Below are 16820 nucleotides of genomic sequence, written 5' to 3'. Positions count from 1 at the left end.
GCTGGGATCGCCCAAGGGGAGGCAGTTTCGGTGTTTCTGGAAACTCCAAGCTCTTGCAGAAGCCCACGTTCCACATTTAAGCGTGTAACATAATCTGTTTTTATCTCCTATGGCTTGCCCGTCTCTCCAGATAAGCAAGACTCTGCAGAACCGGGCTCAAAAAGGAGCTTTGAGAAGAAGAAAGACTTCGATGCCCTGAGTCCTTGCCTGCCCTAGTGTTGATTGCAACAAAAGCTCACCCCCTTAAAGGCCTTTATGGATCAATAATGAAGAGAGACCAGAAAAAGAAGCTTTCATTCAATTTCCTTTATTGGAGCACCAACACACCCTCTGCTGGTTTGGGCACACACAAGGGAAAGGCAATGTGCAGTGCGTGTCCTGGAGTTTACCCTCTGCGTGGCGATGTTCATTCTAAAAACAGAAAGCAAACAGAACTCTGCACAATTAAGCAGCAAGCTCAGCACAAGAAACTGAAATGTGCAAACCCAGGCAGATGGCCTCTGGGCAGCACCACAGAGATAAGCAGCAGCCCCCACCCCGCCCCAACCCCAACCCCACCAGGTCCAGGCAACACATTTCTGCTCTTTCTACCAGCGCTTGGCTTGGCCTCAGTGCTGGGACTTCCAGGGTGATCACAGTTCCACAAAAGCAATAGGTGCTCAGTAAATGCTCATTCTGAGCGTTGGAGTGAATGACTGTGGCAGTGATGCTAAGCTGGAGGGCTGAAGGGCTTGGCCCTGGCATTCGATGCCCCATCCAGCCTCACCAGTTGTGTGACCCTGGGTCAGTTAACTGAACCTCTCCGTCTGTGTCAGTCAAATGTGAACGATAACACATTCCTCTTAGGGTCAGGAGGGGGAGTAAATGAAATAATCCATGTCCAGTGCTAGGGGCTCCCCCAGGGGGCTCAGTGGTAAAGAATCTGCCTGCCAATGCAAGAGATGCTGGTTCGATCCCTGGGCTGGGAAGCTCCCCTGGTGAAGGAAATGGCAACCCGCTCCAGTATCCTTGCCTGGGAAATCCCACGGACAGAGGAGCCTGGTGGGCTACAGTGCAAGGGGTTGCAAAGAATTTGACACAGTGAGCGACTGAGCATGCACAGGGCCTCCCATGCAACCACTTCTCAATCCAGTGTCGCTAATACCATTGTTGCTTCCACTGCTGTTGCTTCTTCCAGAAGAAGTCTGCAAGGCAGTGGTTAAAAGCAGTCACTTGGGACCCAGATACTTAGGATTCTTTCCGTTGGCATAACTTTGGGCAGGTGAGTTTCAATGTCCTGACCTGTAAGACGGTGATAATAATAATAAAGGAAAAGCTGCTAATCATAGCACCATTTACTGTACTTCATCCACCGTGGTGTTTGTGCTCAGCAGAGAGCAGACAAGTCTACAGTAAATGGTAGTTGGAAGTAAAAAGTTGCTCCTAAGGTCATAATGTCTGTCTCTTATTTCACTTGTCCACTCCTTTGCTCATCAGCAGATCAGTTCTTAGTGAACTGCCCGCCCATGTCTGAACCCGGTGCTTCCTTCCCAAGAAGGTGTGACTGACGGCAGCCCTTGGTTTCAGACAGAGCGGGGGTCTCCTGCAATGTCTGATGTGCAGTAATTTCCACAGAAGGGCCCCCAGGACTTTTCATGAGATTACTGCTAAGTTTGGCCTGGGCAGGTGGAAAGGTGTCTTGAGGATCCAAATGCAATAACCCTGTAGCTCCCATAGTTATTTAGATGATAGGACTTGGTTTTGTAAAGTAGGTCAAATAAAGCTGAACGATGTTTGCAGTAATCCCTCACTCCACAGGCGACAGGGGTGGACTCTGGAAGGAACTGGGGTACAGAAGCCCGCAGGGGGCTTGCAGTGACATATAGGGTAGCCGTCCCTTGCCCACGGAGCCTTTCCGAGCTATCAACTGTCCTTTAATTGCTAAGTCATCTTTGACTCTTTTGCGACCCCACGGACAGTAGCTTGATAGCCTCCTCTGTCCATGAGATTTCCCAGGCAAGAATACTGGAGTGGGTTGAAGAAGCCATTTCCTTCTGCAGGGAGTGTTCTGGACCCAGGGATCAAACCCTCATCTCCCGCTTGGCAGGTGGATTTTTTGCTATCGAGTCCCCAGGGAAGCCCACGCAAATAGGTTCATTTAAAAAAAGAAAGAAAGAAAAAACTGATCACTGGAGAGTTCACAATGTGCTTTGTGTCATCTTCTCAGAATGGAATGCCACCAGCCCCACGGGGCTCATGAGGGAGCCGTCCCGCGCGGTCATTACCTGCGTCTTTACCACCCTCACACTGAGGACATAATTCACGCATTTCCAGGCGAAGTTCATATACTTGTCTCCCATCTTCTGCCTAAACTCTCCAGACATCAAACAAACAACTTCTTTATGATACTTGAACCCAAAATCAATATATCCATCCCACTCATTGAACTAGGAGGCTTCCCCGATGGTTTCCACTGAGATAAGAGTCCACCGAGTCTTAACCTAGCAGATTTCTTTTTCTCTCGCTAATGTGATACATGGATTTGAAAGGCATCAAGCTAGAATAAAGTCCTGGGAAGTATTCCAAATCTTACAGCTCATACATAAAAGTAATTTCATGGTGGCCTCCCTAAATTTTACAACAATCCTTAAAAGCTGTCTTTCATTACCAATAATAAGTTATGAACTTGAAAGTTTTTAAATCTACCGACAAAAAAATGCTCGAGAAAGAATGAATGACTTTTCTATTCTCTCATAAAATGTGATGTTACAAAACCATTGTTAAATGGAGATTCAGTCAAAGAACACTCATGTTGGGGCAAAAGCATTACAGAGGTGGGTCAGGAATTTGTTGAATAAAATGTGCTATTTTCCTGTGTGCTGTGCTCAGTCACCCAGTCACGTCCAGCTCTTTGCGACCCCATGGACTGTAGCGCACCAGGCTCCTCTGTGGAATTCTTCAGGCAGGAATCCTGGAGTGGGTTGCCATTTCCTCCTCCAGGGGGTCTTCCTGACCCAGGGATTGAACCTGCGTCCTCTGCACCTCCTGGATTGGCAGGCAGATTATCAGTGTGCCACCTGGGGTCTGTATATATTTAGTGAGAGTGGTGGGCAGAGTGGATTTTGTCTGGAGCCCTGGCCATTGAGATTTGGCTGCGTAGGGTGTTGTGACCCACATGTTCTTACTGCTGGGACATACAAGCACATCTCACTTGAATTCTCAGAAGCATCTGTGACTGCTGACCACTCCCACCGTCAACAAAGTCTCACTCTCCTTGGTTTCTCAGCACCCCACCGTTACTGCTCTCCAGCTGACTGTTCATCCCCTCAAAAGACCTCCCTTGGGCACTCCCTCGCACCGTACACAAACATAAACTCAAAATGGCTTAACGACTTACACGTAAGACCCGACACCATAAAGCTCCTAGAAGAGAACACGGGCCAAACTTTCTCTGACACGTCACAGCAATGTTTTCTTAGGTCAGTCTCCCAAGGCAAAGGAAGCAAAAGCAAAAGTAAACAAATGGGATCTAATTAAACTTTACAGCTTTTGCACAGCAAAGTAAACCATAAACAAAATGAAGATAACCTACCGATGGGGAGAAAATACTTGCAATTTCCAAAACATACAAGCAGCTCGTACAATTCAATACCAACAAGAGCAAAAAAGAGAAACAAAAAAACGAACGACCCAATCAAAAAATGGGCAGAAGACCTAAACAGACATTTTCTCCAAAGAAGACAGAAAGGTGGCCAATAAGCATATGAAAAGATGCTTAACATCACTAATTGCTAGAGAAATATAGGTCAAAACCACAAAAAGGAACCACCTTACAAGGGTCAAAATAGCCATTCTTAAAAAAATCTACAAACAATAAATGCTGGAGAGGGTGTGGAGAAAAGGGAACCCTACTACACTGTGCTGCTGCTGCTGCTGCTAAGTCACTTCAGTCGTGTCTGACTCTGTGCGACCCCATAGACGGAAGCCCACCAGGCTCCCCAGTCCCTGGGATTCTCCAGGCAAGAACACTGGAGTGGGTTGCCATTTCCTTCTCCAATGCAGGAAAGTGAAAAGTGAAAGTGAAGTTGCTCAATCGAGTCCAACTCTCAGCGACCCCATGGACTGCAGCCTACCAGGCTCCTCCATCCATGGGATTTTCCAGGCAAAAGTACTGGAGTGGGGTGCCATTGCCTTCTCCCACTACACTGTTGAGGAGATGTAAATTCTCCAGCCACAATGGAGAAGAGTGTTTTATTCCTTAAAAATAAATTTTTTAAAAGTTTTTCCTTAAAAAAATAGGAATAAAATTGCTATATGACCCAGCAATCCCACTACTGCGCATATACTGGGATAAAACTCTAATTCAAAAAGATACTTGCACCTCTATGTTCATAGCAGCACTGTTTACAATAGCCGGGATATGGAAGCAACCCAGATGTCTATCAACAGCTGAGTGGATAACGAAGATGTGGAAAATACCTTGTTCCATCCCAGGTCCTCTTTTCTTCTCCCGGGGTGACCTAATCCACTTCCCTTGTTTCAGTGTTATATACTCGATTCTGTATCTCCAGCCCACACCGCTTCCCTGGGCAAACATTTCCTGCAAAAAGGCAGGTAGTAAATATTTTATAGGCCTCTGGCCAACATACAGCTTCAGTCGCATCTACTCATTGTCATACACATGCAGCCGGTGGACAGTAGTAAATGAACAGGCTGGGCTGTGCACCCGTAAAATTTTATTTACAAAACCAGGAGGCTGCCCCATGGCCTACAGTTTGCCAAAGCCTGCTCTAGACCAAATATCCAATTGCCTTCTGGGCAACTGCAACAGGGGACTTTCCAAGCAAGCCCATCTCATTCTTTGCTGGGTTCCTTCTCAATGAAGACATCCCTCTCTACCAAGATAGACACCCTGGCACCAGCCTTGATTTCAGCCCCCAGATCCAATCAGTCACAAAACCTTGTCAGTTCTACTTTCTAACCACCTCCCTGATCCCATGCCCTTTTTGTTTCGCCTTGCCCATGCCCTGTCTGCTTTCGGACTTTGCTAGTCTGTCACCTCCTTCCTTTCTGGGCTTCCCTTGAGACTCAGCTGGTAAAGAATCCGCCCGCATTGCCGCAGACCTGGGTTGGATTCCTGGGTCGGGAAGATCCCCTGGAGAAAGGAAAGGCTACCTACTCCAGTATTCTGGCCTGGAGAATTCCATGGACTGTAAAGTCTGTCAGGTGGCAAAGAGTCAGACACAACTGTGCGACTTTCCGTTTCAGTTTCCTTCCTTCTCTGCTGACCACACTTGAGGCAGGACGATGAGGACACTCCTCCAATTTAAGACCCTTCAAGGGTCCCTGTCGTTCTTGCTGGGGTGTAGATGCGATTCAGGCTCATCTCCGTCATTTCTGATTTCCAGCCTGAAGGGCTTTGCATCTCTTGGATGGGACCCTTGCCTCTGCGACTTTGCCCGTTCATTTTCTCTGCTCAAAACAGGCTTCTCCTGTTTCTCACCCCTCCCACTCATCCTCTAGAGTCGGGGTCGCTTCCCCGGGAAGCAGGGTCTCGCTCCTCCCGCCGAGCGTCCTTCCTGCTGCGGGCCGGCCTCGCAGTCCCGGCCGCGGACGCGCACCGCCCCCTCCCGGTCAGGTGGGGAATCGCGGGGGGCCGGGAGGGTTTCCCCGTGTGTCTGGCGCTCCGCACCGCGCCGGCCGCCCTGCAGACCCTGCAGCGGCGAGGACTGAAGGCCGCGGCCCAGATCAGGGCTCACTTTCCTCGAAACTCTGAGCCCCACTTCCTACCCGCCGCCTCCCAGCTCCACGTGTCCCTCAGGGACCTTTCGGGGCGCCTCTACCGCAGGGTGGGTCCGGCGAGGATGCGCAGATGAGGGAGGGGTGGTTTCTTGGGGTCCAGGCGAGCTGCTGGGGCCTCTGTTGGTGGGTGGTTCACCTGCATGCAGAGATGATAGTCTCCCTGAGCACCCGGGAGGCCCGAGCTGGCCTGAGCGCCGACGGCTCTGGATTGCAGGGCGACGTGTGTGTGACGGCTGTTGAGCCAGAGGCATCAGTGAGGCTTGAATAACGTCTGGGCTGGAGGCGGGGCGCGTGGAGGCAGGGAGAGGGCCTGTCATCTCGGTCACCCTTCTTGTGAACCCACAGAAATCAGTCAAAGGTGGGGTTAGGCTCCCCAGTTTAGAAATATAAGTTGAGATTCTCCCCTGGGCAAGTTTCTGTACTTTGGGAGTTCTCTAATATTATGGAAGTATTTACATCATCCTGGGTCCTCTTAAGTATATATCCAAATATGTACGGACATGTTCAAATATGTACATATATATACAGATACATACACACATGTCCAAATATATACACACATACCCAAATATGTACAGATATGCTCAAATACATAACACATATCCAAATGTGTACTGTTGCTGCTGCTGCTAAGTCGCTTCAGTCGTGTCCAACTCTGTGCGACCCCATAGACGGCAGCCCACCAGGCTCCCCCATCCCTGGGATTCTCCAGGCAAGAACACTGGAGTGGGTTGCCATTTCCTTCTCCAATGTATGAAAGTGAAAAGTGAAAGTGAAGTCGCTCAGTCGTGTCTGACCCTCAGCGACCCCATGGACCGCAGCCTTCCAGGCTCCTCCATCCATGGGATTTTCCAGGCAAGAGTACTGGAGTGGGGTGCCATTGCCTTCTCGGCCAAATATGTACATACATGTCCAAATATATACACACATATCCAAATATGTACACACATATCCAAATATGAGAGATTTCCCAGATGGCTCAGAGGGTAAAGAATCTGCTCGCGATGCAGAAGGCTCAGGAGACACAGGTTCAATTCCTGGGTTGGGAAGATCCCCTGGAGAAGGAGGTACCAATTCTCTCCAGCACTCCTTGTCTGAAAAATCCCATGGACAGGGGAGCCTGGGGGCTACGGTCTATGCAGTCGCAAAGAGTTGGACATGACTGAGTGACTAAGTACATGATATCCAAATATATACACACATATCCGAATAATGTACTATGTCCAAATGTATACACATATACCAAATACAAACACATATATCTAAACATACAGATGTATCTCTAAGTATACTGAACTATATACATATATTTAAATATATAAAATATAGACATAAACATTTTTATCTTTTACTTTGAAATAATTATAAACACACAAGAAGTTACAAAAATATTACTGAGAGATCCAGCATAAACATCCCCCAGCCGCCCAGTCTCCCCCAGAGGTAAGATCTTCTTAACTCTAGTTTATTATCTATACCAGGAATTGCCTGGTTTTGATAGTCCACAGAAGTTGCTCAGATTTCCCCAGCTTTTATGCACCCTCATTTTTTTTTTCTTAAAAGACTTTAATGTTTTCGGCGTGTCTTATCTCTTCACATGCTGTGAAAAGGGACTTTTGTTGTAATTACCTTAGTGAATGATGAGTTTTAGAGATGGAGAGGATGACCTGTTTTCTCTCTGCTTGCTTTGATTTTTGGGTGCCTCTCCTGCTGACTCAGAGTGGGTTGGTTAATTATCTGGGAGTTACTATCTTCTCTGTTGATATTTTTCGCAAGCACATAACAAGTCTACTGAGGAGATGTCCAGTGAAGACACTTAAAAAAAAACAAAACAGATAAACATGTTGGTTTCTGTACAATCAATTAAGAAATACCACCTTGCTGACCGCTGAATTTGTCACTCAGGTCTTGCTTAGAAAGTGCTCCTGGGCAGGTTACATTTTAACTCCCGTGCTCGCTGAGCAGTCCTGCTATCTCTTCACCAAGGCTCAGGGCTGATAAGCATCTAATTTCATGGTCCCAGAGACTGAGAAACAAAAGCCAGCAAACAGGAGGAAAAGGTCGAATAAAGAAAGGACCCCCACCTTCAGATGAATGATAACATGATTCCTAGGTGGTATACCCTAATAAACTCACACTGTGAAAGCATTCTGCAAATTGGCCTCAAATGCAAAAATAAACTTACTATGAACCCTTGCAAGACCATCCCCAAGAAAAAGAAATGCAAAAAGGCAAAATGGTTGTCTGAGGAAGTCTTACAAATAGCTGTGAATAGAAGAGAAGCAAAAGGCAAAAGAGAAAAGGAAAGATATACCCATTTGAATGCACAGTTTCAAAGAACAGCAAGGAGAGATAAAGCCTTCCTCGGTGATCAATGCAAAGAAATAGAGGAAAACAATAGAATGGGAAAGACTAGAGATCTCTTCAAGAAAAGCAGAGATACCAAGGGAACATTTCATGCAAAGATGGGCACAATAAAGGACAGAAATGGTATGGACCTCACAGAAGCAGAAGATATTAAGAAGAGGTGGCAAGAATACACAGAAGAACTATACAAAAAAGATCTTCATGACCCAGATAATCACGATGGTGTGATCACTGACCTAGAGCCAGACATCCTGGAATGCAAAGTCAAGTGGGCCTTAGGAAGCATCACTACGAACAAAGCTAGTGGAGGTGATGGAATTCCAGTTGAGCTATTTCAAATCCTGGAAGATGATGCTGTGAAAGTGCTGCACTCAATATGCCAGCAAATTTGGAAAACTCAGCAGTGGCCACAGGACTGGAAAAGATCAGTTTTCATTCCAATCCCTAAGAAAGGCAATGCTAAAGAATGCTCAAACTACCACACAATTGCACTCTTTGTACATGCTAGCAAAGTAATGCTCAAAATTCTCCAAGCAAGGCTTCAATGGTACATGAACTGTGAAATTCCAGATGTTCAAGCTGAATTTAGAAAAGGCAAAGGAACCAGAGATCAAATTGCCAACATTCACCGGATCATCGAAAAAGCAAGAGAGTTCCAGAAAAACATCTACTTCTGTCTTATTGACTGTGCCAAAGCCTTTGACTGTGTGGATCACAACAAACTGTGGAAAACTCTGAAAGAGATGGGAATACCAGACCACCTGACCTGCCTCCTGAGAAATCTGTAGCAGGTCAGGAAGCAACAGTTAGAATTGGACATGGAACAACAGACTGGCTCCAAATAGGAAAAGGAGTACGTCAAGGCTGTATATTGTCCCCCTGCTTATTTAACTTATATGCAGAGTCCATCATGAGAAACGCTGGACTGGAAGAAGCACAAGCTGGAATCAAGATTGCTGGGAGAAATATCAATAACCTCAGATATGCAGATGATACCACCCTTATGGCGGAAAGCAAAGAAGAACTAAAGAGCCTCTTGATGAAGGTGAAAGAGGAGAGTGAAAAAGTTGGCTTAAAACTACTCAACATTCAGAAAACTAAGATCATGGTATCTGGTCCCATCACTTCATGGCAAATAGATGGGGAAACAATGGAAACAGTGACAGATTTCATTTTTTGGGCTCTAAAATCACTGCAGATGGTGACTACAGCCATGAAATTAAAAGTAACTTGCTCCTAGGAAGAAAAGTTATGACCAACCTGGACAGCATATTAAAGAGCAGAGATATTACTTTGTCAACAAAGGTCCATCTGGTCAAGGCTATGGTTTTTCCAGTAGTCGTGTATGGATGTGAGAGTTGGACTATAAAGAAAGCTGAGCGTTGAAGAACTGATGCTTTTGAACTGGCATTGAAGAAAACTCTCGAGAGTCCTTTGGACTGCAAGGAGATCCAACCAGTCCATCCTAGAGGAGTTCAGTCCTGAGTATTCATTGGAAGGACTGATGTTGAAGCTGAAACTCCAATCCTTTGGCCACCTGATGCCAAGAACTGACTCATTTGAAAAGACCCTGATACTGGGAAAGATTGAAGGCAGGAGGAGAAGGGGATGACAGAGGATGAGATAGTTGGAAGGCATCACCGACTCAATGGACATGAGTTTGAGTAAACTCCAGGAGTTGGTGATGGACAGGAAGGCCTGGCGTGCTGCAGTCCACGGGGTTGCAAAGAGTCGGACATGACTGAGTGAGTGAACTGAACTGATGAACTCTTGAAGTGATAAAGGCATACTTTGGGCCCTTAATGAAAGTGAAAGAAAGTGAAGTTGCTCAGTTGTATCTGACTCTTTGGGAGCCCATGGGCTGTAGCCTCCCAGTCTCCTCCATCCATGGATTTTCCAGGCAAGATTACTGGAATGGATTGCCAGTTCCTTCTCCAGGAGATCTTCCTAACCCAGGGATTGAACTCGGGTCTCCCGCATTGCCGGGAGATTCTTTACCATCTGAGCCACCAGGGAATCCCTTCATAGATGAATTAATTTTCTGCCGTTTTGCTTTAAAATGACATGGTCTTGGGGGAGGGGAATGCAGAGATGTCCATGATAAAGAAATGACATGGTAGAGTAAGAATTAACACAACATTGTAAATTAGCTATATTTCTATAAGATCATTTTAAAAACAATTTTAAAAAGAAATGAGCTGCCTTACAATGACAGTTCCCAGAGGGCAGAGCCTGGGCTGAGAGGAGCTGAGCCAGGGCTGGAGGAAGCTGGGGAGTCTGTGGGGAAAGGAAACAGGTGCCACATCAGGCTGGCAGCGTGAGGTCCATACCATCTCCCCTGGGCAGATGTCACCTGGCCACAACTTCCACCTCAAGCAGGTGGATGCAGGTGAAAGCCAAGGGGCTTCTATCCCACTCCCCTTGTGAACTTTCCCTTTCCTTGTGTTCAAGGTACTTTCGAGGAATTCATCATTTTAATGCCAGGAGGGGAGGATAACTCTTCTCTTCCTAAGAGAACCTGAGTGGATCTTGCTTGCGGGCCCCATGTTGGGCAGAGCCTGTCTCCTACTTGGTATCCTTAGTGCTCCCCCACCCCGACAAACACACAAGTGTAGCAGTGGTCTTTACACATCTTGGGTACAAAAGTTTCCTGGAGTTCCTTTAGGTGTAGACTGGGGAGGGTAGAGATTGTGATTTGAAGAGAGATAGAGACCTTTTGCACAATCCTAGAAGAATCTAGGCCTTCCCAGGTGGCACTAGTGGAAAAGAACCTGCCTCCCTTTGCAGGAGACACGAGAGACATGGGTTCAGTCCCCGGGTCGGGAAAATCCCCTGGAGGAGGGCATGGCAACCCTCTCCAGTATTCTTGCCTGGAGAATCCCATGGACAGAGGAGCCTGAAGGGTCCATAGGGTCTCAAAGAGTCAGACACAACTGAAGCAACTTAGTACAGAAGAATCTAACCCCTACTGTGTGGTTAGTACATACTTAATGAATTGAACTCCATGATAATAGACATCTCAGAATTTATTTGACCTGCTACACTGTACTGAGATGATCTTTTTCTTTATCTCTTCCCTCAGCTTTTGCCGTTCTTTCAAATAGAAAATGACTGATGGAGAGTTAATTGTCTTTACGGTCTTGGGCAAAAGCACCGTCCAGCATTCCTCCCAGAGAGTCGGTGTGGGGTTTCCATGCACAATCTAGGGGAGTCCTTCTCTTTGTGCCTGCCCTGTGCCCGTGAAGCTGAGCCCCGAGGGACCGAGCTGTAAGGAGGGCCTGCATCCAGCCACACCATCCACACCTCAGCAACACATGCCTCTTTCCTCTTCTTTGTCCGCGGCAGGGAACGAGGCCCGTAGCCACACTCTGCTTCATTTTCGCCCGTGTTCTTGCAGTACTGCTGTATTGCGAAGGTGACAAAGAATCCGTAGTCAGAAGGACATGGAGGGCAACCTCATTCAGACAGTAACAGTTGTAGAACCAAATGTATTCGTGCAGCTAACAAGAGTTGAAAGGGGGCAAAAAGCATACCACCACCATCCATAGCAGGAAAAAAAGCAGGAAATGGACATTTATGCCTTTCAGTAGACAGTGTCCATTGGCTTCATCCCTTGTGAGCCAAGTGACCTTGGAAAGTTAAACTTGCTCAGCCTGTTGCCCTAAGTGGGGATGATAGTAATATTGCTTGTGTTTTGAATATAATTTTTTTGTTTATTGTTGGCTGTGCCGGGTCTCTGTTGCTGTGCAGGTTTCTCTCTAGTTGCAGCAAGCGGGGTCTACTCTCCAGGGGCAGTGCATGGGCGTCTCATTGCCATGGCTCCTCGCGTGCAGCACAGGCTCTAGGGCACGTGGGCTTCAGTAGTTACAGCTCCCGGGCTCTGGAGCACAGGCTCAGTAGTGGCACACGGGCTTAGTTGCTCCTGGTGTGTGGGATCTTCCCGGACCAGGGATCGAACCCACGTCTCCTGCATTGGCAGGTGTGTAACCAGGAAGGGTTCATTTCAAATTTACATTGGATCTGCTTCTGTGATCCAATGTAAATTTGAAATGAACCCTTCCTGGTTACACACCTGCCAATGTGTGTAACCTTTTTTGTTATTGTAACCATACATAATGGCCTGCCTCAGGGAGATAACCTGAGCCACCCACCTGCAAAGGACTGTAAGGAATTGAGAGACAGAGGAAAGGGATGAGAGGATGAGATGGTTGGATGGCATCACTGACTCCATGGACTTGAGTCTGAGCAAACTCCGGGAGTTGCTGATGGACAGGGAAGCCTGGCGTGCTGCAGTCCATGGGGTCGCAAAGAGTCAGACAGGACTGAGTGACTGAACTGAATCAAAGGAAGTAAGATGAACACATTCTCCTGCTTGAGGCTTGCCATTCTAGGGGACATTTGCAAGGACTGAATAGTCTTTCTACCTTGCTTCCTCACCTCTCTGGAGGTGATCCATCATTTATGTACCCATCTTTTATGGATCTGGCAACCAGGCCCTGAGAAGACAGCTATTTTGAGGTGCTAGCTTGCCATCTTCTCAGTCAGCCAGGCCCCCCTGATTAAAGTCTTTCCTTGCCTCAACCCCTCATCTCTCTGATTCATTGGCCTGATGTGCGGCTGGCAGAGCGAGCTTGAACTCAGTAACAGGTGAACTCCCTACCGCTGAGCCACCAGGGAAGCCCCAGTATCGCTGTATTGAAGCTTGAATGAGACTATGCAGGAGGTCTGGCATAGGAAAGTTCTCAGCACATGTTAGCTATTGTCGTAATTTTTGTTTTACCCAAAATAAAGCGAAAGAAGGAAGAGGGAAGGAAAGAAGAGTAAGTGGCAAAGATGGGCTCGGGGCTGCGTTGTGCAGGGAGGCAGAGCAGCCTGGGGCAGCCGGGTGGGGGTGGGCAGTCTCCACCACTTCCCAGCATCTATTGCAGTCTCCGCTGTCAACATTTTGTAAGATCCTCCCGTCCAGGTAATGTTTGAACCCTCAGAGCACAGCGGCAGTGGGCCTCTGGGAAAATGATTAACTCTGTGTGATTATCTTGTTTGTGGGCGCGTTTCCTCTCCTGTAAGTCAATAACATCTTGGGATTGGGACACAGTGTTCTCGGGACGCTGCCGGCCAGTCCCAAAATGGAACACAAGGAGGTGGTGTTCCTACTTCTCTTATTTCTGAAATCAGGTAAGACTTAAAGATTTATTTTTCATTTGAATCAATTTTTTTTTTTTCCTAGCAATATGTTAAAAACAAAGCCATCATAGTTTTAAGGGCAACTTGCCGAATTTAGCTTTTGATTCTCAGATTCCCAGTTCAACATCTAGGATGGAGGAATTTTTCAAGAAATAAGGTTCGTTTCCCTTATGTGAATACTGGAGACAAGCGGACAGAGAAAATAATGAATGACGCTCTCAATATAAAAGATGGAGCCCAAGTGATGGTTATTTTAGTTGAAAAAAATAGCCCAGACTGCTAACAGCTCCAGAAGTTGTTGGTCTCTTCGCCTGGTTCTCAGTTTGGTTGAGCTGCACCATTTTTGTTAAGGTTTCATATTCTCCTGACTTTCAAATGTGAACAATGAAATATCTCTGACCACAATCTGACCAGTGTGGTTGTGTTGACCTGTTGCCTACATCTCAGCTTGCTTCTTATGCTGGAGAGACCACAGGCATTGCTTATTCAGGCAATGTACATACAGTAATTCAACAGATCTCTATTGAGTGCCTGAGGTAGAGTGGTACTTTTTTATCCATCCATACACATGTGTGTCCTTTAGCATCAACAGCTTCTTTAGCTGATACAATGGGTATTGTAGTAGACTTATCCCCGTTTTATAGATGAGGAAATCTGTAATTAGGTAAAGCACATTATTTGCCTATTGACCAAACTCCCAAAGCCAGGAAGTGAAGAAACCAGGACTTCAGTTAGGGTTTTCCAAGAAGGAATCCAATGGTTCTCACTTTTTCAACTTTGTTTAAACCTTCTTTAAAATATTCTACGCATGTCTTTGTGGAGAAGGAAATGGCAACCCACTCCAGTGTTCTTGCCTGGAGAATCCCAGGGACGGGGGAGCCTGGTGGGCTGCCGTCTATGGGGTCGCACAGAGTCGGACACGACTGAAGCGACTTAGCAGCAGCAGAAAGCATGTCTTTGAGGCTCCTTTTTTTTTTTTTGACAATTTTATTGAGATAGAATTCACATACTATACAATTCACACATTCGAAGCATATGATCTAATGGGTCTCCACATTTAGAGTTGTGCAACTATCACGGTTCCTTTTAGAACATTTTTATTAACCCCAAACTTTAAAATGGATGGCATCACCGGCTCTGTGGACATGAGTTTGAGCAAGCTCCAGGAGTTGGTGATGGACAGGGAGGCCTGGTGTGCTGTTGTCCAAGGGGTCGTAAAGAGTTGGACATCGCTGAGTGACTGAACTGAACCGAAACTTTAAAAATAAACATAAGGGATGATTCATGTTGATGTATGGCAGAAACCAATACAATATTGTAAAGCAATTATCCTTCAATGAAAAATAAATATATTTTGAAAAAGCAAACACAAGAGCTCTATAAAATATGTCCTATAAAGACTGAAATTAGATCTTTTGAAGGGTTCTTTGAAAGTAGAGCAGGCCAGGGTATAAATGAAATCAAAACAAGAAACTTTCCATTTTTATTATCCTTTAATTAATTTACCTTTAATTATGTTATTATGTTTCATAGCATATACCTGCTGAGACCTACCTTAGGAGCTGATATGACAAAGAAATATCCCCAAAAGGAATAAATTTTTTATTTCTAGGTTGAAAGGTTGAAAATCCCCATATTTTCTTTCTTTATTTCCAGGGCTCATTTGACAGTGAGTTATAATAGTTTATTTATTGACCAAGAAATATTAGAGAAATCTTTTCAGTAAGAAAATTATTTTTATATTCTAGACTGAATATAGATTATATTGTGATTAAAACAAGTATACTTTATCAATAATGTGGGGTTTTTTTAAAAAATCACAGTAGTATATGTATGTGCCCCCATGCTTGTGTGTTTGAAAGAAAAGACTTGGCTGTTTGTGAAATGCAAACTGCTTATCTGCCTCTCACTGAGAACAGCTGTAAAAGGAGATTTTTTTTTTCCCCTTTCCTATAAGGGTGGGATGATTTGAGAGAATAGCATTGAAACATGTATATTCCTGTATGTAAAATACATAACCAGTGCAAGTTTGATACATGAAGCAAGGCACTCAAATCTGGTGCTCTGGGACAAGCCAGAGGGATAGGGTGGGGAGGGAGGGGGGAGGGGGGTTCAGGATGGGGGAGGACACGTGTACCTGTGGCCGATTCATGCTGATGTATGGAAAAACCCACCACAATACTGTAATTATCTTCCAATTAAAATAAATTAATCTTTAAAAAAGAAAGGAAAAAAAAAGTTACACCCTGATCTATAGAAATTACCAAAGCACAAATGTTTCTGGAAAGGAGAGTTCCAATTGGAAGAAAAATGCAGGATGAAGACAGCGTGGGTCTAAATATGCATTTCTCTATAATCTTGATACATGTATTGAATGATTTTTGGTGTATTAAGCTACATCAGTCAACTCCTATTCAAGGGTGGAAGGATCCATCCTTCCAGTTTGGAGAATCTTAGGTTGAGGAAGGAAAAGCAGAGGCAGGGAGAACGTGGGCTCTGGGAATGGCTATGTCTCAGTCTGGGACAGTGCATCACCCCTGAGCAAAGCATGTGTCCAAGGTGGTCAGGGACGGCCCTTCCGAGAAAGAGCATCTGGCCCTTAATGATCCTTCATACTGGCTCATTTTCATCAGTATCCAAACATGCTCCTGAATGTCTCATCTTAAAAAATTTCCCAGAGGACCTAGAGATGATCTGTACTAATTGAAGTAAGTCAGACAGAGAAAGACAGATATCATATGATATCACCTATACGTATAATCTACAAAAAATGATGCAGACGAAGTGATTTGCAAAACAGATATAGACTCAGAGAATAGAAAACAAACTTCTGGTTACCAAAGCAGAAAGAAGGTGGAGGTATAAATTAGGCGTCAGGGATTAGCATATATAATATATATGTTATATGTTGGGATATAATACCATGGAATTTTCCAGGCCAGAATACTAACCCGGGTCTCCCACATTGCAGGCGGATTCTTTACCAGCTGAGCCACAAGGGAACCCCTATGTTGGATACTATACATAAAATAGATAAATGGGGACCTACTTTTGTGGCTCAGGAAACAATACTCAATAGCTTGCAGTAACTTATCATGGAAAAGAATCTAAAAAAGAATATGTATGTACAACTGAATCATTTTTCTGTATACCTGAAATAAACATAGCATTGTAAATCAATGATATTTTAAATAAAAATATTAAAATATTAAAACATTAAAAATAAAAGTATTAAAACATTCCTGAGACTTCATATGGCCTCTAGGAGATGCTCCTTTCACAGCCAGGCTTCTGAAAACACTTGTCCTCCCAAGACGTTCCCAGCGCCTGTCCTGGTCACTCTTCAAACCACTCCCTTGGGCTTTGGTCTCCACTCCGCCCCCTAAAGTGGTCAAGGTTGCCAGGTTGCCTAATCCCATTTAGGCAAACTTTAGGAAACTGCCGTCTCCAGTGTATTAACCTCTTTTTAGCCCCTCATGCTATGAGCA

General features: G+C 45.4%; 1 protein-coding gene and 1 long non-coding RNA gene across 2 annotated transcripts in view; one reads left to right on the top strand and one right to left on the bottom strand.

Annotated features, from left to right (window-relative positions):
- Positions 1-318: 318 nt before the first annotated feature.
- LOC129619495 (uncharacterized) lies at positions 319-7517 on the bottom strand. Its single transcript, XR_008697904.1, has 3 exons — positions 7411-7517; positions 4459-4579; positions 319-411 (listed from the first exon to the last, which is right to left on the bottom strand). It is a non-coding gene; the product is annotated as an uncharacterized LOC129619495 (long non-coding RNA).
- A 5745-nt stretch (positions 7518-13262) lies between these two features.
- Positions 13263-16820, top strand: part of PLG (plasminogen) — a 47656-nt gene continuing 44098 nt past the window's right edge. The window contains exon 1 of the mRNA XM_055534714.1: positions 13263-13323. Within this exon, the coding sequence (XP_055390689.1) occupies positions 13275-13323 (49 nt within the window). The 5' untranslated portion in view covers positions 13263-13274. The remainder of the gene's footprint in view (positions 13324-16820) is intronic.

The sequence above is a fragment of the Bubalus kerabau genome, chromosome 9, assembly GCF_029407905.1.
Source record: "Bubalus kerabau isolate K-KA32 ecotype Philippines breed swamp buffalo chromosome 9, PCC_UOA_SB_1v2, whole genome shotgun sequence".
NCBI lineage: Eukaryota > Metazoa > Chordata > Mammalia > Artiodactyla > Bovidae > Bubalus > Bubalus kerabau.
This window is presented reverse-complemented; position numbering and strand designations above follow the sequence as displayed.